Source organism: Salmo salar, chromosome ssa10, assembly GCF_905237065.1.
Source record: "Salmo salar chromosome ssa10, Ssal_v3.1, whole genome shotgun sequence".
Lineage (NCBI taxonomy): Eukaryota > Metazoa > Chordata > Actinopteri > Salmoniformes > Salmonidae > Salmo > Salmo salar.
In genome coordinates, this window is record NC_059451.1 from 22,495,245 (window position 1) to 22,521,872 (window position 26,628).

At 46.9% G+C, this 26,628-nt stretch overlaps 1 protein-coding gene across 2 annotated transcripts in view; it reads right to left on the reverse strand.

Moving 5' to 3' along the window:
• LOC106613785 (single stranded DNA binding protein 4) overlaps nucleotides 1-14,494 on the reverse strand; it is a 124,013-nt gene extending 109,519 nt beyond the window's left edge. For both annotated transcript variants that reach the window (XM_045687512.1, XM_014216397.2), the window contains exons 1-2: nucleotides 14,225-14,494; nucleotides 6,252-6,324 (exon numbers count right to left, since the gene is read on the reverse strand). In XM_045687512.1, coding sequence (XP_045543468.1) covers nucleotides 6,252-6,324; nucleotides 14,225-14,280 — 129 coding nt within the window. In that variant the 5' untranslated portion in view covers nucleotides 14,281-14,494. The remainder of the gene's footprint in view (nucleotides 1-6,251; nucleotides 6,325-14,224) is intronic.
• Nucleotides 14,495-26,628: the final 12,134 nt, after the last annotated feature.

A 26,628-nucleotide genomic window follows, 5' to 3' on the forward strand; every position in this document is an offset into this window, starting at 1 on the left:
AGTGGGCATAGTGATGGCGATTGCATCGTCTGTAGACCTATTGGGGCGGTAAGCAAATTGAAGTGGGTCTATGGTGGCAGGTAAGGTAGAGGTAATATGATCCTTGACTAGTCTCTCAAAGCACTTCATGATGACGGAAGTGAGTGCTACGGGGCGATAGTCAGTTACCTTTGCCTTCTTGGGTACAGGAACAATGGTGGCCATCTTGAAGCATGTGGGGACAGCAGACTGGAATAGGGATAGATTGAATATGTCCATAAACACTCCAACCAGATGGTCTGCGCATGCTCTGAGGACGCGGCTAGGGATGCCGTCTGGACCGGCAGCCATGCGATGGTTAACACGTTTAAATGTTTTATTCACATCGGCCACGGAGAAAGAGAGCCCACAATCATTGGTAGCACTGTGTTATCCTCAAAGCGTGCAAAGAATGTGTTTAGCCTGTCCGGAAGCAAGGCGGTCTCGGCGACGTTTTCCTTTTGTAGTCCGTGATTTTCTGTAGTCCTTGCCACATACGTCTCGTGTCTGAGCTGTTGAATTGCAACTCCACTTTCTCTATACTGACGTTTAGCTTGTTTTATTGCCTTGCAGAGTGAATAACTACACTGTTTATATTCTGCCATTTTACCAGTCGCCTTGCTATTGTTAAATGCGGTGGTTTGCGCTTTCAGTTTCGCGCGAATGCTACCATCTATCCACGGTTTCTGGTCAGGGTAGGTTTTTATATAGTTACAGTGGGTACTACATCTCCTATATACTTCCTTTTGAACTCAGTCACCGTATCCGTATATGCGTCTAGATTATTTTTGCACGCTACCTGGACCATTTCCAAGTCCACGTGATCAAAACAATCCTGAAGCGTGGATTCCGATTGGTCAGACCAGCGTTGAATAGTACAGAGCACGGGCACTTCCTGTTTAAGTTTCTGCCTATAGCACAGGAGGAGCAAGATGGAGTCGTGGTCAGATTTGCCAAAAGGAGGGCCTTGTAAGCATCCCGGAAGTTTGAATAGCAACAGTCTAGAGTCTTAGTAGCGCGAGTAGGACAGTCAATATGTTGATAGAATTTTGGCAGCCTAGTCCTCAGATTTGCTTTGTTAAAATCCCCAGCTACAATAAAATGCAGCCTCAGGATGTTGATTCCAGTTTGCATAGTCCAGTGAAATTCTTTGAGGGCCATCGAGTTTACGGCTTGAGGTGGGATGTAAACGGCCATGGCGATGATGGAGGAGAATTCTCTTGGGAAATAATACGGTCAGCATTTAATTGGGAGGTATTCTAGGTCGGGTGAACAAAATGACTTGAGTTCCTGTAAGTTCCTAGAATTACACCATGAGTCCTACAGGCCCTGCAGGTGAGCCTTGAAACGTGGCATGTAATAGAGGCTAAATGCGATGCATTGTAGTTCTAAGGCACGTGGCTGGTGATCAGGACTATATTTTTGGTGTGACTGTTGCCAGTTTTATAGGCTGTCCTATACACAGCTGATGGATGAGACTAACTTACGTGTGGGCCAGTGGAGGCTGTTCAAGGGTTCTGCTGTACATGGGAGCAGGGAGTGACTGTTCCCCGAGGAGATGGGCGAGTGTGCAGGGGTAGGACGAGGGGTTAATTGAGAGGCCAGGTGATAGCTCTCTCATTAGGTGGCATCAAGCAGGTGTGTTTTGCTTCAGCATATCTGGAGGGACTGAATTCCCTTATCTATTCATGTGGGAGACGGGAGGGCTGGAAAGGGCCGAACATGCTTTGCAGAGGTCCTGAGATTTTAGCATAGTAATTATATTGGCGTAATGTGGCTAATTGTAGAACTGTTGACATTTATATGTGATGAAAAGAGACCGACCGTGAACAGAGAAACTTAAGACCTTTGTGGCTAAAGTTATGAGTATTGTTGATAATATGGGAGCTATAAAGGCATTTTGAATATTGTGTACTTACTTACACTGCTATCATAAAATACAAAGGGCAAGAAGAGAGTTCCAGAAAGCAGGAAACAAAATGGTTTGAAAACATCACTGATCAGCATCTCCACATTATACTGTGTATGTGATTTCATATATTTAAAAACAACTCAAGTACAAGCAAATTCCCTGGAAAAAGGCCTCTGCATGCCTCATGGAAATAAACTGTGTGAGGAGCAGAGCTTCTCCCTCCTGTTGCCTGTGATCCATAACTTAACCCCTATCCAGCAGCACACCAATAACACTCCATCTCAGGGAGGAGATTCGCCCAGGAGGGTTCTGCAATCAGCAAGCCTCACTTCAGCCTCGCAACTTAATCTCTCCGAGCTGGTCCCAGATCTGTGCTTAATATTTTAGTCCAGTTCTGTGCCTTGGTGGCAGTTAGTCGAACACTGCTGCCTGCACTGAACCGTTTAGGGCAGAGAGAGGGAAAAGCTTTTGGGCAGGTTAGGTGATTGATGTATTGATTTATCAGCATTGTAATAGACTAGGTTACTGTATGACTTTCTTGTGTCAACCTGGACAGGTTGTGGTTTGATTTAGCCTCACAAACACACCTTGAGATAGAATATAAGCATTAGACATTGAATGGCCTGACTTCCGCCCTTTTAAATTATAATTTCCACGTGTGACATTCTCAGTCACATTAAAGGCTGCTCTCTCATTACAGGTTAGTTATCAAAATATAACACATACAGTGCATTCGGAAAGTATTCAGACCCCTTGACTTTTTCCACTTTGTTACATTACAGCCTTATTCTAAAATTGATGAATTTTTTTAATTTTTTTTTAATGAATAAACTACACACAATACTCCATAATGACAAAGCAAAAAGTGTTTAGAAAATGTAGCAAATTTATATTAAAAAAAAAACGGATACCTTATTTACATAAGTACTCAGACCCTTTGCTATGAGACTTGAAATTGAGCTTAGATTGATCATCACTGAGATGTTTCTACAACTTGGAGTCCACCTGTGGTAAATTCAATTGATTGGACATAAGGTCCCACATTTGACAGTGCATGTCAGAGCATAAACCAAGCCATCAGGTCGAAGGAATTGTCTGTAGAGCTTTGAGACAGGATTGTGTCGAGTCACAGATCTGGAGAAGGTTACCAAACAATGTCTGTAGCATTGAAGGTCAAAAGAACAGTGGCCTCCATTATTCTTAAATGGAAGAAATTTGGACCCACCAAGACTCTTCCTAGAGCTGGCAGCACTGCCAAACTGAGCAATCGGGGGAGAAGGGCCTTGGTCAGGGAGGTGGTGACCCAATGGTCACTCTGACAGAGCTCCAGAGATCCTCTGTGGAGATGGGAGAACCTTCCAGAAGGACCACCATCTCTGCAACACTCCACCTGTCAGGCCTTTATGGTAGAGTAGCCAGACGGAAGCCATTCCGCAGTAAAAAGGCACATGACAGCCAGATTGGATTTGCCAAAAGGCACCTAAAGGACCCAGATTCTCTGGTCTGATGAAACCAAGATTTAACTCTTTGGCCTGAATGTCAAGCATCACATCTGGAAGAAACCTGGCACCATCCCTACGGTGAAGCATTGTGGTGGCAGCATCATGCTGTGGGGATGTTTTTCAGCGGCAGGGACTGGGAGACTAGTCAGGATCAAGGGAAAGATGAAAGGAGCAAAGTACAGAGAGATCCTTGATGAAAACCTGCTCCAGAGTGCTCAGAACCTCAGACTGGGGCAAAGGTTCACCCTCCAACAGGACAACGACCCTAAGCACACAGCCAAGACAACGCAGGACTGGCTTCAGAACAAGTCTCTGAATGTCCTTGAGTGGACCAGCCAGAGCCCAGACTTCTCTAGAGACCTGAAAAGAGCTGAGTAAAGGGTCTGAATACTTATGTAAAGTTATAAAAACCTGTTTTTGTTTTGCCATTATGGGGTATTGTGTGTAGATTGATGAGGATAAGGCTGTAACGTAACATGTTAATGGGTCTGAATACTTTCCGGATGCACTGTAAATGGCAGGGAACATATGGAATGAGTGATTCATTGTGAAAGATAAAGAGCAACATTTTAGTTTAAGACTCAGGAGAAAATAAATATAGCCTGTGTATAATAGTATGCTGTTAATTCCAGGTCATGACCGGATCTCTAAGGAAATTAGGCTGTTTTAGAAAACCGTCATCTAAAGTTATTTTTCCTGTGTGGTTGATAAGGGACACCCAGCTGAGGCAACAAAAAAAATGCGCCTGCATCTTTCAAAACATAACATAGGTAGGCCTGGGCCATGCGTCAGACATTTTTGAACGCAGTGACACACAGGTACAGTCATGAACAGTGGTGAAACATCAACGCTGTAATACATGATAACAGCTGAACAGATTATAATACAGGAGGGGAAATGTTGTGATGTAAGCTGGGTGAATCACACCACTGAAATAGTTCTGTGCTTGAACACGGGCCAGAGTTTTTTTTTTTATATATGAAATAAATCATGAGAAGAAAAAAAAAAAAATCACAACCTTTCATTGCACTTGAAAAAGATCACTTTAGCAGGTCCAGGGGTTAAGAACATTATTATTAACCAATTGTCCATCTAAATGAACATATTAAATCTGACTTCTAACACATGGGAGTGTTAAAGAGCAGTTATGAACCAAATGAGCATATACACCACTCCAAATGTGTGAGTAGAGCTCTCACTGCTGGCTAAATGAATGGTAAATAATCTAGGAGTTAAATAGACTAGTATGAGCATCCAGGGTATCACAGAGAGGATATTGGAGTTTAACCCAACTTTTTCCAGAAGGCACACAGAGCAGTATAAGGAGGGCCAGGAATTTGTCCTGAAGAAGTAACCTGGGAAGGAAACTCATGGCCCTAGTTATGGCTTCCTGCACCAGTTAAGTGGTCAGAGAAAACCTCCTGACCCTAGGGAAAGGGCACAGCTGATACATAATATAAATAATATTTGTCTTTAGCATATAGTCCTCCATTATTTGCATGCCAGTAACGTTCTTCCACAGCCATAATGGTACAATATTTAGTGAGCAGCATAAAGGGGTCTACACACATTAAACAGACAGTAGATACGGAGCATAGCGCAGTAGTTGCAATGTCGTTTTTCCTGTCACAAAAACGGCGGGAGCATTCTACACACTTTTGTGCAACTTGAAAATTGAGGAGACGTGCCATATCATTCCTTATGGCGCCGCGGGGGCAGTGTTGTCACTTGGTTCCTTGATCTGATCTATAGGCTATGCATCAAAGTAGCATATTCTGCATTGATAACCAAATACAGTCTCAACGACTGTTCAAACAATAAACCAAACATTGTAGCCTTATTATAATCCCCCCCAAAAAATGTATTTTGTTGAGAAGTAATAACTACAACTGGTAGCCATATGCCTTTTCTCCGTGATATGACGACATTAGATGTTTTGCTGACATGGGAGCGAATACACTGAAGCAGCATATCAAATTGGGATTATGTTATAGGTTACATTGGTGAGTAGGCTATAAGAATATTTGCCAGGGAAAATTATTTATAAATTGTATTATTTCACATGGGGGAAGATGTGGGAAGCTAGGTTACTGCTAGCAGAATAACCTACAGCCTACTAGCAGGCACAAAACGAGGAGATGTTAATCAAACCTAAACTTTCATAACATGTAGGCCTAGCTATTCATTAAATATGCAGTTGGTTCTCTTTCAAATTAGCATAGTGGTGAAGTTCAACGCAATTTCTCTTTGTCTACCTCAAAAGGGGAAGACTTTATAAAAATGTCTGTCCCCCTTACGAACGTTGCTATTTGGGAGTCTAGAAATGCATGGACCGGCACGTAGCTCTACGCAAGTCAAGCTTGTAGCAAGCTTAAGGCGTGAAGGTGTTAGAGAGGTGAAGGCCTGAATACTAGGCCACTATGGAGGAAGGATGTCCATTAAGGAAGAGGATGCAACACATTACATGGGCTTTACCTCATTGACAGTTCAGGGGCTATCAGACTAATAGAGGAAGGAGCGTGGCCTAGGTGTTGATATGGAACGCAAATAGAACAGCCAACATTTTTTTTATTGTCCTTATAGAAATCTTAAGACTAATACTGTTGTTATTCATCAACTTATAGCTTAGTCTAGACGCATTACATCCATATCATTGTATACGAAACTTTGGAATCCAATTGTGTTACAAAACAGAGACGACCAAATTGGTTCTTGACCCCAGGGCTACCGCTAATGTAAATTCCATCCCTCGCTATACAATGGAGAGGAATCCCATTCATCCGTTCACCTCAGGAAGTTCTTCTAAAGCCATTTCTTACCTCTGACAGGAAGGTCTGTGCTGATTTCTGTGCGCCGACGTGCAGCAAATACTCGTACACATATAAAGCTAACCTGGAAAACAAAGAGAAAAAGGTCAATGTCGAGGCTCCATCTCGCACCTCCTCCGTCCCCTCCGGAGAATCTCTCACCCTCTCCAGGGCTAGCAGGCAGCCTATCCAACTGGAACTCAGGTGAAAAATGCATTTGTACTGGATCTCTCCTTACAGACCAGTGGGGTTAACCAGGAGAACGCAGGTTTTGTCGTAATAAAATACAATTTTATTTTTGGTCAGACCTGTTGTATGTACACAGTATTAACATTTACAGTAGGAACCAGAGACTTTCACAATGACAGCCAGATAACATGCAGACTCTAAGGAGAAGCCATTGGGAGGCTCTAGAAAATAAAAAGAGCATCTGTGGTTTACGGAGCTCCTCCTTTAACATGGATGCTGAGGAAAACAAGAGGAAAGCAGAGACAGCCAAGCGTGGGTCGGTGTCACACTATCTGACAACCCACACTACCGTGTGCATTTTTGGTATCATTATGACTGTCATTTAGCCGCCTGTGCTGGCAATTACTGTACTCCCTGTGCTCCTGGACTAGTGATGAACCCACACTCTACTAAGAGGGAAAGGGCCTCCTGAGTGGCGCAGCGGTCAAAGGCACTGCAGAGCTTGAGGTGTCACTACAGATCCAGGTTCGATCCCGGGCTGTGGAGCAGCCGGGAGACCCACGAGGCGACGCACAATTGGCCCAGTGTCGTCCGGATTAGTGGGGGGTTTGGCCGGCTGGGAAGTCCTTGTCCCATCATGCTCTAGCAAATCCTGTGGCGGGCCAGGCGCGTGCACGCTGACACGGTCGCCAGTTGTACGGTGTTTGCTCCAACACATTGGTGCGACTGGCTTCCGGTTTAAGCGAGCAGTGTGTCAAGAAGCAGTGCAGCTTGGCAGGGTCTTTTTTCGGAGGACGCAAAGTCTCTTGACCGTCGCCTTTCCCAAGTCTGTACGGGAGTTGCAGCAATGGGACAAGACCAACTACCAATTGGGTAACAAAATTGGGAGGGAAAAAAAGAAGTGAGTTTGGTCACATTAGGTTAAGTCTACTGTTGGGAGCAGAGTCTCAGAAACACTTGTGCTGGATGTTGAATTGATGTTGAACCAAGCACAAGGGACATTGTCTCTAAGTAATCATTCATTTGATATGCCCGCTTCATACAAGGGAAACATTTCTTCCACAGACTGCAAAAAAAAAAACAGTTCTGACTAACGTTAGACATTAGTTAAAGGGGACACCTATCGTCTTAATTATTTCTCAGTGTTACATCAGACATTACCTTCACTGCTCATTTCAGTAATCTAGTGTAAACAAATGGTTCTGGACACAACAAACACAATCATGGCCACAGTGTTTTATCTGGTCTGTCTGTTTTATGGCTGTGGATTTGTTATGCTGGAGTGACTGCTTACAGCAGGGCTGTCGAGGTCCAGAGTCACAATTATAAATCCTCTATCCACAGCTTTGTACATTTTCTTTTGCACTTTATTTGGGTAGTCCTTCTGTAGATGCTCTACAGATGTCATACTATTAACCAACTATCTGTTAATAAGCAACTGCTTGCTAAGGTTAGGTTTAGAGTAAGGGTTAGGGTACAGGTTAAGGCAATGGTTAAGTTTAGGGTTAGTAGATAGTTAGTTGAAATGTTACCGATAGTCTGTGTAGAGCATCGGATCCGGCCCAAGGGCCGTATGTTTGACACCCCTGGCTTAGAGGGTAGGTCAAGGGTGATAGTAGAAGAGAAGGATGGGCAGAACAATGGGTTATGGGTAATGGCATGATATTCAAATGAATGACACGGTGGAGCAAACCGCTGGCTGCAATATTTTCATACTCATCTCATCATAGAGGGGAGAGTGACCACACTACCTGGTAACACTGAAAATGCTTGGTGGCGTTTGTAATCAGGTCTCAACTGAGTTTAATTCAAACTAGCCAGTGAGAACTGAGCACTGGGAATGTGCTCTGAATGAACGTAAATGAAACCAGTAAAAAATGAGGCGCTCCTTTAACCAGGAAGTACCTGTGCTCTCCCAGTCTGAAAACTTGTCAGGTTCCTGGTACACCAGCCGCCTCCCCTCTGTAAAATGTAAGAAGACTACCTCATGGCTGTTTGTAATACCCAGCGGCATGTGTGGACTTCTATAAGCTGGTCCACACTGAACTGGATCGAACAGAAATTCCCATGAGTGCCCTGATGAAATTTTCATGGCTACACTGGTATGATCTGAGGGGTTCTGTGCCCTGGTGATGGGCACCTGCCCTGTTCTAATGCATTATTTAAAAACACTCATTCAATCCTGGCTTCGGGGGACACCTTTTGTTGCACTGTCAGTAGCACTGAGTGTAACTCCGCCAAGGGAAGAGGGTTGTGGAGACTCTCCCTGCGCAGGTAGAGATGGCGTCAGCAGAGGGAAGGAGACGGAGAGAGGGAACTTGCTAGGCGTTAAGACAACTGTGTGATGGTGAGAAGGGAGATCTACAGGATAACGACCATAGTGGAGACCCTAGGGCCACACATGACAGGAGACAGACAGAGCACTGACACCAAGCACAAGGCATTCGTTCATACAAAAACCTTCTCTGAAACGAGACTCCGTCTGACACACACAAGCTCCATGTCCTCTGTCCTCTCAAAGGGAACATCTCCGTAATAATATATTTAAAGTATCAAGAGTGGTGCTGGTTCATCTTCTCTGTCATTTTTAGTGATGTCTCAGGTGCCTAAAAAAAAGATAATCTCAACATCCTAATCCATTGCTCTGCTGGTCCAGTCCACCCCTCTAACCCACTGTTCTCTTCCGTGCCAGACTCCAGCTAAAGAGCTCTGAGGCCACTGAAACCCCATCATCATGGATAATGGTCATACAAATTACATGCTGTGGAAAGGTTAGGAGACAAGAGACCAGTAGACTTCGCTCAGTTAGACAACTACTGTTGAGTGGGTGGTTTAGTTTGATCCGCTCTGTAGTGACTAACGTTAGAGGCAGCCCCGGCTCCACAGTCAGCAGCAGCCCCGGCTCCACAGTCAGCAGCAGCCCCGGCTCCACAGTCAGCAGCAGCCCCGGCTCCACAGTCAGCAGCAGCCCCGGCTCCACAGTCAGCAGCAGCCCCGGCTCCACAGTCAGCAGCAGCCCCGGCTCCACAGTCAGCAGCAGCCCCGGCTCCACAGTCAGCAGCAGCCCCGAGTCAGCAGCAGCCCCGGCTCCACAGTCAGCAGCAGCCCCGGCTCCACAGTCAGCAGCAGCCCCGGCTCCACAGTCAGCAGCAGCCCCGGCTCCACAGTCAGCAGCAGCCCCGGCTCCACAGTCAGCAGCAGCCCCGGCTCCACAGGCAGCAGCAGCCCCGGCTCCACAGGCAGCAGCAGCCCCGGCTCCACAGGCAGCAGCAGCCCCGGCTCCACAGGCAGCAGCAGCCCCGGCTCCACAGGCAGCAGCAGCCCCAGCTCCACAGTCAGCCCAGAGTTTTACACGGTGTCCACACTTCAAGGGGAGATCTTCCACCTCATCCAAGGTACACTCCTGACATCCCACCTCAGGCTATCAGACTACGCTCCCGCAAGACATGAAAGCACCTCTGCCAAGTTTAGCCAGCTAAAGCACAGACAGTTAGCAAATTAACTTTCCTGTCTTGGTGTAAATAATTCAGCAGCGAGAGCATGGGCTTGGTTAGATAAGGTATGCATGGGCTTGGTTAGATAAGGTATGCATGAGAAGTGATGGAGAAGGGAGTTGGGGTGAATGCAAGATAGTAATTGTATCAGTTTTCATAATGCCCTTTTAGTTTTTCCTTGTTTCACAAAAGCCTAGGCCTAGAGGAATTAAGATCATGATCGCAAGTTGATGAGTACTGACATGTCTTGTAAGCAAAGGAGGATGCATAGATTAAAGGACACCTCTGGAAGAATTTCATTCTCCAAGTGTTAGGCTACCTGTTTATGAGATGAAACTAAGATTAAATGAACATTTTTACACTGTGGCCATTTTTTTGCAGACACAAAACAGTGACAAAAGACTGTACACACGCATGGCTTAAACCAGCCATGGGTTAATCCACACACACACACTTCAGTTTAATAAACTCAAAAATGGATTCCCATTGCCAAAGTCATCTCTGTCTCTTTACCAGGAGCTAGCCTCGAGCTAAATTGACTCCACAATTATGGACATGCTTCGCTTGAAAGGACGCCATTGTATTCTAACCTGAGAGTCTTCATTTTGGGGAAATTGATTCATTTCAACAAAAGTTTGATTCTATGAGCAAGATAGAATACCATCAAGATACCAAGCAGACAGGGTTTATAAATGGAATAAGCAGCTAATAGATATTGTTATCAGTTAAGAATGAATATGTACTACTAGTGTACTGAAATAACAGTAATTTGGACCCCTCCACACAGTCTATACTTAATAAATGAGCTACATAAGACTTAAACAAAGGTATCATGTCGCTATAACATTTCTATAATGCGTGGGCTAGTGTAATCAACAGAATACACTTAGACTTCATGAGTTTGTCTGTGCCGTGACCAACCTGATTACTGACTTCACGCACGTAGCCTCAATATTTATACTGTCTCACTTATTTAAAAAGTGAGAAAGCTAACAAATATGTGCGGATGCACCAATGCACCAAATGAATTGACTGTTGACACCTCTGAATATGAGCATATTCATTCAAAGCAAACCAGAGAAAATCAGAGGTTCATCACAAAATAGTGGCATGTTTTTGCATACGTGAGTACGTGGTTCTTAAAATGTCTTTCTCAAAAGTCCAAAATGCATATGGCAGGGCCATTTGTATGATATCAAAACCGTGCATTCAGACCTCAAGAACTCTATTAAACTCCATGCGAATATAGGGGAGGGTGTGGATGTAAAAAAACACATTCAAATCAAACACTTTATTCAAGATATTCAATTATCCTCTGAATATTATAAAATGTCTTATAGGCCTAACCTATATGTATAGAGTATGCATTGCCTTAAATGTAAATACTACAACGTGTGACAGGGTCACGCACGACCGACTACTGTATCATGATGAGAAACATTCAATTTGATGAAGTCCATGGAAGGGCCCTGTGATAGCGGGTTCCTCAGCACATTTCAATGACGTTGTAATTAACAAACAATAAGGTCATATTAATGTTGGAGCCTCTGTTTCAACCCTGTGGAAAGCAAATTAAATCAAGTGCAGAAAGAGTGAGTGTGATGGAATTAATTCCTCTCGTCACAAGGGCACGAGTTCTTGTTCTACATTTTTCCACAGGCATCTGACGCTTCTCCTCAAGGACAGGTAAACAAAGAAAAACTAACAAACATCTCTTCCATTCTATACACCTCTCTTGAACTCTAGGTCGAGCACTTCCTTGAATGACACCATCATCAGTCATCAGATTAAAATCTTAGTGATTTTGTAGAGTTTTTAGAAGAAAAAAAAGTGACCAAGCTCAGGTTCAGTCTTTATTCTTCTAGATTCCTTCAAGGTTTTGATAAGCCATTATACCCTCCCCATTCTTGGTCCACTTTTTATAACTTCCATCTGCTCTGTCAGTGGTTCTGTACTAGACACCTTTACTCTATGGTCTCCCCTCTGCTGTACCTAAACATGTTGGTGAGAAATGGACGACCTCCACAAAAAGAGAGACCATATAGGTCTTTCATTTCAATTTCCAAATTAAGTAGGAGTTAATCTAACAAGACTTCAGACAACATGGGTAGCGTCCTGACTAACCATAGCGTAAAGAGAAGCATGCGTTTGCCTCATGGTGCATGGCAGAGTCATTAGTTAGGTGAGAAGGTAAGTGCATCCTCACTCTGGCCATCACCTGCTTACCGGACTCTAAGAACACACAGTGACAGAACACACACATGCAGAGGATGGTGCCAGAGGGTTCACTGCATAAACTGATGCCAATCAATCAAATAACTTCATTTTTCTTGTGAGTGAAACATACAACAAGGCAAAGGACATACGGGACAACTGTATCGTCATTTAACTTCAAGGTAAAATGTAAAGGGATGGGGTGGAGGGAATATTGTTCTGTCACAACTACTGTATGTCTCTGTATTACTAAGTGAGGAAATATTCAGTCAACACTACATTTTAAGAGCACTTGTGTCTACTGGATCTGCCTTTGATTGTAAACAAATAAGATGCATATGTAGGAATCCACAAGTTTTTAAAAGGATTCCCTATAATAAAATCAGGGAATATATGGGCATCACATGCCCATTCAAAATGCATTATTCTTGCTGTATTGGTACATGAACCACATGGAATTGTTTTCAGTTAGGATTCATACTCCCTCAGCACACAATGCTGCCTCCGTTTGTCAATACACAGGAAAGATTTTCTCTAACGGAGAGAATATGCCATTTACTTCACACATTCAAATTTGGGTGAAATTAAGACACATAACTGAAGCCTACAAGTAATACTCATCATGATGAGCCCCACACTGTCAGCAATAGGATGAATGCAACTTAGGCAAGTCAATTTAAATATTTTTCAATGAACACTAACTACATAATATAATTCTAACATCCGGCTGAGCATCAAACACCCCAAAAGTTTGAAAATAGGTTATTTTTAAAAAGTATTTATTCATACATGAGGGAAAAAAAAGCAAAATGCGATAGCGTAGCTATCCAGTTGCCTTGATCTAATCGTATTCACAGTATTGACTGTGATCTTGGGACAAGAAACTCTGTTCATAATTGTGTCAGTCATCGGTTACACAGTCTGTGAAGGGTAAATATGTAACAAAGTGTTTCTCATATCACAACCTTCTTGGAATCATGCTGTTCCATGAAGGAAGCGGTGCTACTCTTATCAGAATCCCTACACAATAGTTTGTGTAGCATAAAAAGCAAAAAAGTACATAAGATGTAGCCTTCATGTAAAGCACTGGTTTAAATCTGAGTCTCCATTTATGATCAAAACCGTTCATCTGACATTTTAAAAGTTGTGGCAGTTTCTCTGCTTACCCCTAAAGAGGATAAAAGAGTCGTTTGAACTCTGATATAGCAGTTATTATTATTCAAAGCATCATAATGAGACAATATTTCATCAAAAGGATTGAGATCATTGTTAGTCCTAGGTTTTTAAAACATGTATCAGTTCGATATAGTCTAAAAATGTTACAGTAACACTCCAACATAGATGATACATTGCTTATACCATGCTTAAAAAAAGTTTACGTATGTATAAACTTCCTTTACCATGGAGTGGAGTTTAGTCTGCTGATGTTGGTATAAGTAAAGTTTAATTTAACAGACAAGACAAAGTCCTCGTCATTTGCTCAAGTGGGATGTCCTGTACAAGTCCTTAATAAACACGAATATGGCAAGAAAACATGTAGCATAGACGTCTAGAAGATATCTAGTAGACCTTCTGTACGGGTCGATTGCATTTTGAAAAGTCCCTCGTAACACGTCTCAAAACTTTACACATTCAAACAATGTGAGAGTCAGCGTCCATGCAACTCCATCTAGAAAGACATTAGACGTATTCCATATTTTAAAACAGAACCTCAAGAGAAAATCTTTTTTCGCAGTAGCAATACTGTAACTTCATGCAATCGCTGCATGCGCGCTACATTGTATCTTTAAATTCCAGAAAGCGACACATTTGTAACCCCAAATGAAACATAACTACAAAAGACGAACAACTCTTCCGTGCGTTGCGTTCACAACGTGCGAGAATTTTGTAATAAATATCATCTAAAAGAACGAGAAAGTGCAACTAACAAGAAAAAAAGTTAAAGAGACGTACCACGGCAGGGGTAAACAACACTCAGGAGAGCGAGCGAGTACTGTACACACCTTTAAATTATGGTAGCTATAGTTTAGAAAGTTGGAACTTCCTTTTAACCATGTAAAACTCTTAAATGGTGCATAATTCACTTACTTTTCTCTCGCTTGACTATCGGAAGGGACGACAGCTCCTTTACCTTTGGCGTACATGCTGGATTCTGTTTTAAGACTTTTACCCCTCTCAACACCTGTCAAAGAAAGCAGCCAGGAAAACGTTCTATCTCCATAGCTACCCCTTTAGTGTTTTTCCTCCCCCCTCCTTTTTTTTTTTTTTTTTTACATCTCCAACATTGGCCACAAATCAGGCACAGTTTCTATTGGGGGGACTTGAAACAGACCGCTGGTGGATTTTTTTTCCCCTCTTAACCGCTGTTCGAGAATGTATTCTTACTCCCTCCGCTATGGAATGGTAGGGGCTTCTTAAAGGGGAACGCACACTCTTCTTGTTTACTGACCTCAGAAACATGTAAGAGATTGAGATATGAAAAACAGACTAACTGAAGCCCTCAGTTTAAGGCCTTCGTACTTGCTTGAATATAAATGTTCAAAATGGCAATTTTGTCTGACCATGATACAAAAAGTATTTACTTTATAGATGTCTCTTTTTTCTACCAGGTTACAATGAATGGACTGAACTGAATAATGTACCCATTAGAGAGCTCTCAGCATTACAATTCTGACTGGGAAAAAAGGAGACTTCTATGGGTAACATACGTAAGACATGTATCATCATAATCAATACAAATAAATATCTAGGTTTCGCAATGAATAACTACGATTCAGAAGAGAACATGTCTAAGAAAACTGGGTAGGCCATAGCAAGCTTTATTTTGAGAGGCCACTCACTCAGACCTATACAGACTTCTTAAATGTCCAGTCCCTGAAAGAGAAACAAATGGATTGTGCTCACTAACTGGGAGAGTACATGAGCTTTGTGTACTACATTTCACTGTCAGCTGATGGTTTACATTTCTCAGATCATACATTCAAAAGGGCTCTACTGGATTGACCAAAGTCTCAAGGCCATTTTCGCTGCACTCCAACGTTGACTTAATTTACTGAGCAGTTCTAGGGAGGTGAGGGGCTGGACAAATACATTTCACGGTAGCTAATTGAATTATACAAATAGCCAAACTGACCATTGTGTGAAAGGCTACTGCCAGCATTAAAACATATCAAAATAATGAGTCAGTCTCCCCAAAATGTATCAGTTTAAGTATTGTGCATCACAACTGAGTCACAGATTTGTAATATATTTTACTGAGGATGTAAATATGCCTGTTGTTGGGCATATTAGGTTTCTCCATTGTGTAAAAGCATTATTTAAACTGCCTCTTTAAGAACATCACGTGTGTGATGACATGCAAGAGATCAGACATTCATTAATTGCTATGATCATTGATCTTCTGAAGAAGCTATTCCTTTTCCTTTCTTTCTGTGCCCCCAAATGTTCGAATATAGCCTACTAGCAAAGATTGTAAAGTATGAAGATGCCTAGAAATTGCTTTTCCAAAATAAATCCCTGATCAAGCTTGTAGGTGATGTCATGGCGAGTTGGTTAGCTAAGCTCATGCCAGAAACATGTCATCGGTCTCTAGATCTTCTCGCGCCGAACTGCGCATGTGTAGGCCATCAAATCAAAGGCACTTCTTCGATATCAAGTTGTTTTTGATGAAAACGTGTCAGTTTGTTACTTTCACTAAGTTGGCGTAATAACATGTACAGCTACTTTAGGCATTGACTCAAATCTAGGTGTGCCTTTAAATCTCGAGCAAATTAACAACTAAGGAAGAATTTTTCACTTCTCCCAGTGACTTCCCAAACCTCTGTCTGGTCTGTCGAGTCTGCTTCGAGAAGTGTTGAGCTGTTGATACTCTGGGTTTAGAAACTCTATACTTCTAGTAAAGTTAGCAGGTTGTTAGCTAGCTAGGTAACATGACTGAACAAGAAGTAAACAAATGGCCAGCAAGTTGTTTTAGAACAGCCCTTTTAAACAGGTTAATACTCGCAAGGCCGCGTGACCAGACAGAATACCCAGACGCATCCTCAGAGCATGCGCAGACCAGCTGGCAAGCATCTTCATTGACATTTTCAACCTCTCCTTGTCCCAGTCTGCAATCACAAGATGTTTCAAGCTGACCACACTTGTTCTTTTTCCCAAGAACTCTAAGGTAACCTACCTAAATGACAATAGCCCTGTAGCACCCACATCTGAAATTATGAAGTACTTTGAGCATCATGGTTAAGGGCCTGTAAGTAAGCATTTCACGGTAAGGTTGTATTCGGCGCATGTGACAAATACAATTTGATTTGATTTGACATCAACAACATCATCCCAGATACCCTGGACCCACTCTAATTTGGATACTGCCTTGCATAGGAACCCTGGGACTGAACACCTCCCTCTGCAACTGAATCCTGGACTTCCTAATGGGCCGATCCCAGGTGGTGAAGGTAGGCAACAGCACCTCCGCCACGCTGATCCTCAACAAGGGGGGTGTGCTTAGCCCCCTCCTGTACTCCTTGTTCACCCATGACTGCGTGGCCACGCACGATTCCAACACCATCAAGTTTGCTGACGACACAACGGGGTTAGGCCTGAACACCGACAGCGACGAGACAATCTACAGGGAGGAGGTCAGAGATCTGTCAGTGTGGTGCCGGGACAAAAATCTCTTCCTCAACATCAGAAAGACCAAGGAGCTGATCGTGGACTACAGGAAACAGGGTGTGTGGGGGGGGTGGCATGACCCCTGAAGAGATTTGGCATGGGCCCTCAGATCCTCACCAATCCATCACAGCCTGGTATGGCAACTGCACCGCCCTCGACCACAAGAGTGTGGTGCGGATGGCCCAGTGCATCATTGGAGCCGAGTTCCCAGCCGTCCAGGACATTTATACCAGGTGGTGTCTGAGGAAGGCCTGGAAAATTGCCAAAGACTTCAGCCACACCAGCCATGGACTGTTCTCTCTGTATGTGGTTGTGTGACGCCACACACACAACCACATACCCACACACCTACACACACACCATCACATGTACACACACACACACACACACACACACACACACACACACACACACACACACACACACACACACACACACACACACACACAATTACATATACAGTAAATGCTGCTGCTACAATTATTATTATTATTATCATTATTTATCCTGCTGCTCAGTCACTTTTACCCTTGCCCACATGTACATACAGTGGCTTGCGAAAGTATTCACCCCCCTTGGCATTTTCTCTATTTTGTTGCCTTACAACCTGGAATTAAAATATATTTTTGGGGGGTTTGTATCATTTGATTTACACACACACTTTGAAGATGCAAAATATTTTTTATTGTGAAACAAACAACAAATAAGACTAAAAAACAGAAAACTTGAGCGTGCATAACTATTCACCCCCCCAAAGTCAATACTTTGTAGAGCCACCTTTTGCAGCAATTACAGCTACAAGTCTCTTGGGGTATGTCTCTATAAGCTTGGCACATCTAGCCACTGGGATCTTTGCCCATTCTTCAAGGCAAAACTGCTCCAGCTCCTTCAAGTTGGATGGGTCCGCTGGTGTACAGCAATATTTAAGTAATCCCACAGATTCTCAATTCGATAGAGGTCTGGGCTTTGACTAGGCCATTCCTTGACATTTAAATATTTCCCCTTAAACCACTTGAGTGTTGTTTTATCAGTATGCTTAGGGTCATTGTCCTGCTGGAAGGTGAACCTCCATCCCAGTCTCAAATGTCTGGAAGACTGAAACAGGTTCCCATCAAGAATTTCTCTGTATTTAGTGCCATCCATCATTCCTTCAATTCTGACCAGTTTCCCAGTCCCTGCCGATGAAAAACATCCCCACAGCATGATGCTGCCACCACCATGCTTCACTGTGGGGATGGTGTTCTCTTTTGGCGAACACCAAACGTGTTTGCTTATTTTTTTCTTCAAGCACTCTTCCATAAAGCCCAGCTCTGTGGAGTGTACGGCTTAAAGTGGTCCTATGGATATATACTCCAATCTCTGCCGTGGAGCTTTGTAGCTCCTTCAGGGTTATCTTTGGTCTCTTTGTTGCCTGTCTGATTAATGCCCTCCTTGCCTGATCTGTACGTTTTGCTGGGCGCCCCTCTCTTGGCAGGTTTGTTGTGGTGCCATATTCTTTCAATTTTTTTTATAACGGCTTTAATGATGCTCCATGGATGTTGAAAGTTTTTGATTATTTTTATAACCCAACCCTGATCTGTACTTCTACACAACTTTGTCCCTCCACAACTTTGTCCCTGTATGGAGAGCTTCTTGGTCTTCATGGTGCCGCTTGCTTGGTGGTGCCCCTTGCTTAGTGGTGTTTCAGACTCTGGGGACTTTCCGAACAGGGGTCAATATACTGTGATCATGTGACACTGTAACGCCCTGGCCATAGAGAGGGTTTTTTTGTTCTTTATTTTTGTTCGTCCAGGGTGTTACATTGGGTGGGCGTTCTATGTTCTTTTTCTAGGTTTTTTGTATTTCTTTATTTTGGGCCGTGTGTGACTCCCAATCAGGCACAGCTGAAGTTCGTTGTTGTTGATTGGGAGTCACACATAAGGAGCAGATTTTTCCTTTGGGTTTTGTGGGGGATTGTTTTCTGTCTCGTTCATTTTTGACCAGACAGGACTGTTAGCTTTCGTTGCTGTTTGATGTTTTGTTTATAGTGGTTCATTTTCTTAAATATTTTTAATGAATCCACAACCTCCACTGCATCTTGGTTTTCTTGCGACGACAGCCGTTACAGAATCCCCCACCAAGAAACGGACCAAGCAGCGGAGGAAGGAGAAGAGCTATCGGGACTCATGGACGTTGAAAAAAATGGAGAGGATCGTTCAGGATTCCTGGAGATGGGAGGAATTGCTTGATGGAGGTGGACCGTGGGCTCAGGCTGGGGAGTATCACCGCCCGCAGTGGGAGATCGAGGTGGCGATAGCTGAGAGGCGCTGGTACGAGGCAAGGGAGTGTGACGGACACGAGAGGCAGCCCCCAAATTTTTTTGGAGGGGGCACACGGGGAGTGTGGCATAGCCAGGATTTAATTCTGGGCCAACTCCCCGTGCTTACAGGAGGCAGCGCAGTACTGGTCAGGCACCGTGTTATGCGGTAAAGAGCACGGTGTCCCCAGTACGCATTGATAGCCCGGAGCGCTACATGCCAGCCCCCCGCAAGTGCCATGCGAGAGCAGGCATTGAGCCAGAACGGGTTGTGCCAGCTCAGCGTGTCTGGTCTCCAGTGCGCCTCCTCGGTCCAGGTTATCCTGCGCCGGCGTTGCGCACTGGGTCTCCAGGGCGCTGGGAGGGTCCAGTTCGCCCAATGCCTGCTCTCCGCCCGTGCCGGGCCAAAGTGGGCATTCAGCCTGGAGTAAGCATGTCGAGCGTCCGTACCAGAACTCCAGTGGGTCTCCCCATCCTGGTCCGTCCTGTGCCTCCTCTTAGGTCCAGACCTCCAGTGGGTCTCCCCATCCTGGTCCGTCCTGTGCCTCCTCCCAGGGCTAGGCCTCCACTGGGTCTCGCCAGTCCGGAGCCGCCAGAGCTGCCCGCCAGTCCGGAGCCGCCAGAGCCGCCCGCCAGTCTAGAGCCGCCAGAGCCGCCCGCCAGTCAGGAGCTGCCAGGGCCGCCCGCCTGTTCGGAGCTGCCAGAGTGGTCCGCCTGTTCGGAGCTGCCAGTGTGGCCCGCCTGTTCGGAGCTGCCAGAGTGGCCCGCCTGTCCGGATCTGCCATCGCCGCCCGCCAGCCGGGCGCAGCCATCGCCGCCCGCCAGCCGGGCACAGCCATCGCCGCCCGCCAGCCGGGCGCAGCCAGGGTCGTCTGCCAGTCGGGCGCAGCAAGGGTCGCCTGCCAGTCGGGCGCAGCAAGGGTCGCCCGCCAGCCGGGCGCAGCCATCGCCGCCCGCCAGCCGGGTGCAGCAAGGGACACCCGCCAGCCGGGCGCAGCCATCGCCGCCCGCCAGCCGGGCGCAGCCAGGGTCGTCCGCCAGCCGGGCGCAACAAGGGTCGCCCGCCAGCCGGGCGAAGTCAGGGTCGCCCACCAGACCTTCGGCGCGGTGAGGTGCACCATCTAAGAGGGCGACGCCAAGGGTGGGGCAGAGGCCACGTCCCGCACCTGAGCCGCCGCCGTAAGAAGGCCTACCCGGACCCTCCCCTTCAGTGTCAGGTTTTGCGGCCGGAGTCCTCACCTTGGGGGGGGGGGGGGGTACTGTAACGCCCTGGCCATAGAGAGGGGTTTTTTGGTCTTTATTTTGGTTAGGCCAGGGTGTTACATTGGGTGGGCGTTCTATGTTCTTTTTCTAGGTTTTTTGTATTTCTTTGTTTTGCATGAGAAAATTCATAAAAACGATTTTAGCTTTCTTTGGCTTTTATAAACCAACAGTCTAGCTTGCTAGTAAACTAGCTAGCTAACTTAGATGATGAATCTAGGGCTAGGTGTTCTTGATGATGTTCGGGCCCCCGAGTGGCGCAGTGGTCTAAGACACTGCATCTCAGTGCAAGAGGCGCCACTGCAGTACCTGGTTTGAATCCAGGCTGCATCACATCCTGCCGTGATTGGAAGTCCCATAGGGCAGCGCACAATTGGCCCAGCGTCGCCTCGGGTAGGCCGTCATTGTAAGTAAGAATTTGTTCTTAACTGACTTGCCTAGTTAAATAAAATTAAAATTGTTTGTGGGTGAGGGGTGGGTTGCCTACTACTTCACCTGTAGCTCCCCTAGCTAGGTGTATTATTTCCGTCTGGCTTTTTGAGAGGTTACAGAGATGGACTGATTATCATCCTCTCTTGAGTCAACAGTGTGCTTACTTTACTGCAGGAAAACATTGATATGTTTGCTGTTACCCCCTGGACAGCAGATCATTAGTATAGCTCATAGGCAAGTTTATGTAACCTTATTTAGTTCAACCTGTTATGGTGGGTTTTAAATTAATTGGTATTCACACATTTGTTTTTGAGGTAGGATTGAGGGGGTATTGATAAATAACGTGTGTGCCACTCTCAAGTTTAAGTTTAAGTTGTTGACTGATGCCATGGCGGCGGCTGCTAAGAAGAAGGGAGCATCTGCGAACCAGAAGACGGCAGCCAAGGCAGCACTGGTCCACACCTGCCTTGTGTCTGGTGAGTAGTATTGGTTGGTACAGTATGTGCCTTCAGGTTCCTTTCCAAGTGTAGGCTATTGTACTGCCCTATGTGGTACAGTCTTTCATACCGTACAGTTGAAGTCGAAAGTTTACATACACCTTAGCCAAATACATTTAAACTCAGTTTTTCACAATTCCTGACATTTAATCCTGGTAAAAAATCCCTTTCTTAGGTCAGTTAGGATCACCACTTTATTTTAAGAATGTGAAATGTCAGAATAATAGTAGAGAGAATTATCTTTTTCAGCTTTTATTTCTTTAATCATCACATTCCCAGTGGGCCAGAAGTTTACATACACTCAATTAGTATTTGATAACATTGCCTTTAAATTGTCTAACTTGGGTCAAACGTTTCGGGTAACCTTCCACAAGCTTCCCACAATAAGTTGGGTGAATTTTGGCCATTCCTCCTGTTAGAGCTGGTGTAAGTGAGTCAGGTTTGTAGGCCTCCTTGCTCGCACATGCTTTTTCAGTTCTGCCCACAAATTTTCTATAGGATTGAGGTCAGTGCTTTGTGATGGCCACTCCAATACCTTGACTTTGTTGTCCTTAAGCCATCTTGCTACAACTTTGGAAGTATGCTTGCTGTCATTGTCCATTTGGAAGACCCATTGCGACCAAGCTTTAACTCCCTGACTGATGTCTTGAGATGTTGCTTCAATATATCCACATAATTTTCCTTCCTCAATATGCCATCTATTTTGTGAAGTGCACCAGTCCCTCCTGCAGCAAAGCATCCCCCACAACATGATGCTGCCACCCCCGTGCTTCACAGTTGGGATGGTGTTCTTCGGCTTGCAAACGTCCTCCTTTTTCCTCCAAACATAACGATGGTCATTATGGCCAAACAGTTCTATTTTTGTTTCATCAGACCTGTCACGTTGTTCGTTGGATGAAGGAGTGGACCAAAGCACAGCGTGTGTATCGTTCCACATTTTCTTTATTTAACTGTGAAACTATGCAAGACAATACAATAAACTAACAGTCAAAAAACAACAAACCGTGACAAAGAGGTGCAACATACACTAACTCAAAATACAATCTCCCACAACCCCAGGTGGGAAAAACAACTACTTAATAAGTATGATCTCCAATTAGAGACAATGATGACCAGCTGCCTCTAATTGGAGATCATCCAAAAAAAGAAAACATAGAAATACAGAAACTAGAACATAACAACATAGAAAATCTAAACTAGACACAACCCCGTCATGCCCTGACCTACTCTACCATAGAAAATGAAAGCTTCTATGGTCAGGACGTGACAGTATCCCCCCCCAAAGGTGCGGACTCCGAATGCAAACCTGAAAAAATAAAAAGGGAGGGTTAGGGTGGGTGTCTAATGTCGGTGGCGGCTCTGGTGCAGGACTAAGAACCTTCTCATCCTGCGGATCCTCCTGTATCGGAGGCGGTTCTGGTTCGGGACGAAGAACCCTCTCATCCTGCTTATCCACCAGCATAGGAGGCGGCTCGGGTGCAGAACGACGAACCCTCTCCTCCTGCGAATCCAGCATCATAGGAGGCGGCTCCGGTTTGGGGCGTATCCCCCCGCTCCGCCCGCTGATCCCTCCGCTTTTGTGTCACCGGAACTTGGATCGTCGCCGGAGGCTCTGAACTTGGAACCCCCGCTGGAGGTTCTGGACTGCAGACCGCCGCTGGAGACTCTGGACTGCAGACCATCGCAAAAGACTCTGGACTGCAGACCGCCGCTGGAGACTCCGGACTGGAGGTTGTCGCTGGAGGCTCCGGGCTGGAGGACATCGCTGAAGGCTCCGGACTGTGGGCCCTCTCAGGAGGCTCCGGACTGTGGGCCCTCTCAGGAGGCTCCGGACTGTGGGCCCTCTCAAGAGGCTCCGGACTGTGAGCCGTCTCAGGAGGTTCCGGACTGTAGGCCATCTCAGGAGGTTCCGGTCTGTAGGCCGTCTCAGGAGGTTCCGGACTGTAGGACGTCTCAGGAGGTTCCGGACTGTAGGCCGTCTCAGGAGGTTCCGGACTGGGAACAGTCGCCGGAAGCTCTGGACTGGGAACTGTCGCCGGAAGCTCCGGACTGGGAACTGTCGCCGGAAGCTCCAGACTGGGAACTGTCGCCGGAAGCTCTGGACTGGGAATGCGCACTGGAGGCCTGATGCGTGGGGCTGGCACAGGTGGCGCCAGACTGGTAACACGCACCTCAGGGCGAGTGCGGAGAGCAGGAACAGGACACACCGGACTGGGCAGGTGCACCGGAGGCCTAATGCGTGGGGCTGGCACAGGTGGTGCCAGACTGGTAACACGCACATCAGGGCGAGTGCGGAGAGCAGGAACAGGTCACACCGGACTGGGCAATTAGGAGGCCCGCGTCTTGTGACCGTGGCGTACGTGTAGGTATGTACGGCAGGACCAAATCGGAAAGATAGGTAGGAGCAAGCCCATGTAATGTTTTGTAGGTTAGCAGTAAAACCTTGAAATCAGCCCTTGCCTTAACAGGAAGCCAGTGTAGGGAGGCTAGCACTGGAGTAATATGGCTGAATGCTCACTTTAGCCCGGCAAATACGAGGAGCCGGCAACGAGCACACCGGGCTAAAAATGCGCACTGGAGATGCAGTGTGCATCACCGCATAACACGGTGCCTGCCTGGTCACACGCTCCCCACGGTAAGCATGGGGAGTTGGCTCAGGTCTACAACCTGACTCCGCCAATCTCCCCGTGTGCCCCCCCCAAAAAATGTTTGGGAGCTGTCTCTCGGGCTTCCCTCGTTGCCATGCTAGTTCCTCGTATCGTCGCTGTTCCTCTCTCGCTATCTCCGCCTGCTACCATGGCAGGGTCTTGTCCCCTGCCATTACCTCCTCCCAGGTCCAGGATGTCCTCCACTCTCTTTTCTCCCGGGCCCAGGATCTCTGCTCCTCCTGGGCACGCTGCTTGGTCCTTTGGTGGTGGGAGATTCTGTCACGTTGTTCGTTGGATGAAGGAGCGGACCAAAGCGCAGCGTGTGTATCGTTCCACATTTTCTTTATTTAACTGTGAAACTGTAACGCCCTGGCCATAGAGAGGGGTTTTTTGTTATTTATTTTGGTTAGGCCAGGGTGTTACATTGGGTGGGCGTTCTATGTTCCTTTTTTTATGTTTTTGTATTTCTTTGTTTTGGGCCGTGTGTGGCTCCCAATCAGGCACAGCTGAAGCTCGTTGTTGCTGATTGGGAGTCACACATAAGGAGCATGTTTTTCCTTTGGGTTTTGTGGGTAATTGTTCTTGTTACAGTGTTTGCACCTGACAGGACTGTGTTGGCTGTCAGTTTATTGTTTTTGTAATTGTATAGTGTTCCGTTTCATTAAATATATCATGAACACTAACTCCGCTGCATTTTGGTCCACTCTCTCTAAAGACAGCCTTACAGAATTACCCACCAAACAAGGACCAAGCAGCGGAGGAGGGAGCAGCGCCAGGAGGAGCAAGGATCCTGGACCAGGGAGAGAAAGGACTGGACATGGGAGGACATCCTGGACGGCAAGGGATCCTACACTTGGGAAGAGATCCTGGTCGGAAGGGATCGCCTCCCATGGGAACAGGTAGTGGCACTCAGAAGAGTGGAGACAGCAGGAAAGAAGGACCAACGGCAACGGTATGAGGGAACACGGCTGGGAAGGAAGCCCGAAAGGCAGCCCCAAAACATTTTTTGGGGGGGGCACACGGGGAGTGTGGCAGAGTCAGGTTGGAGACCTGGTGCGTTACATCCCAGCTCCTAACATCTGCCGGGGGAGATTGGGCATCGAGCCAGGACGGGTTGTGCAGGCCGTGCACTCTAGACCTCCAGTGCGTCTTCAGGACCCGGTCTATCCTGTGCCTGCGCCCAGAACCAGGCCTCCTGCATGTCTCCCCATCCTGGTCAATCCTGTGCCTGCGCCCAGAACCAGGCCTCCTGCATGTCTCCCCATCCTGGTCAGTCCTGTGCCTGCTCCACGGACCAGGCCTCCAGTGGGTCTCCCCATCCTGGTCAGTCCTGTGCCTCCTCCTAGGACCAGGCCACCAGTGGGTCTCCCCATCCTGGTCCGTCCTGTGCCACCTCCCAGGACTAGGCCTCCAGTGGGTCTCGCCAGTCCGGATCAGCCAGAGTGGCCCGCCTGCCCGGAGCTGCCAGAGTGGCCCGCCTGCCCGGAGCTGCCAGAGTGGCCCACCTGCCCGGAGCTGCCAGAGTGGCCCGCCTGCCCGGAGCTGCCAGAGTGGCCCGCCTGCCCGGATCAGCCAGAGTGGCCCGCCTGCCCGGAGCTGCCAGAGTGGCCCGTCTGCCCGGATCAGCCATCGCCGCCCGCCAGCCGGGCGCAGCCATCGGCGCCCGCCAGCCGGGCGCAGCCATCGCCGCCTGCCAGCCGGGCGCAACAAGGGTGGCCCGCCTGCCCGGAGCTGCCAGAGTGGCCCGCCTGCCCGGAGCCGCCAGAGTGGCCTGCCTGCCCGAAGCTGCCAGAGTGGCCCGTCTGCCCGGATCAGCCATCGCCGATCGCCGCCCGCCAGCCGGGCGCAGCCATCGCCGCCCGCCAGCCGGGCGCAACAAGGGTGGCCCGCCTGGCCGGAGCTGCCAGAGTGGCCCGCCTGCCCGGAGCCGCCAGAGTGGCCTGCCTGCCCGGAGCTGCCAGAGTGGCCCGTCTGCCCGGATCAGCCATCGCCGCCCGCCAGCCGGGCGCAGCCATCGCCGCCTGCCAGCCGGGCGCAACAATGGTCGTCCGCCAGCCGGGCGAAGTCAGGGTCGCCCACCAGACCTTCGGCGCGGCCAGGTGCGCCACCTAAGAGGGCGACGCCAAGGGTGGGGCAGAGGCCACGTCCCGCACCTGAGCCGCCGCCGTAAGAAGGCCCACCCAGACCCTCCCCTTCAGTGTCAGGTTTTGCGGCCGGAGTCCACACCTTGGGGGGGGGGTACTGTAACGCCCTGGCCATAGAGAGGGGTTTTTTGTTCTTTATTTTGGTTAGGCCAGGGTGTTACATTGGGTGGGCGTTCTATGTTCCTTTTTCTATGTTTTTGTATTTCTTTGTTTTGGGCCGTGTGTGGCTCCCAATCAGGCACAGCTGAAGCTCGTTGTTGCTGATTGGGAGTCACACATAAGGAGCATGTTTTTCCTTTGGGTTTTGTGGGTAATTGTTCTTGTTACAGTGTTTGCACCTGACAGGACTGTGTTGGCTGTCAGTTTATTGTTTTTGTAATTGTATAGTGTTCCGTTTCATTAAATATATCATGAACACTAACTCCGCTGCATTTTGGTCCACTCTCTCTTAAGACAGCCCTTACAGAAACTATGCAAGACAATACAATAAACTAACAAACAAAAAACAACAAACCGTGACGAAGAGGTGCAGCATACACTAACTCAAAAT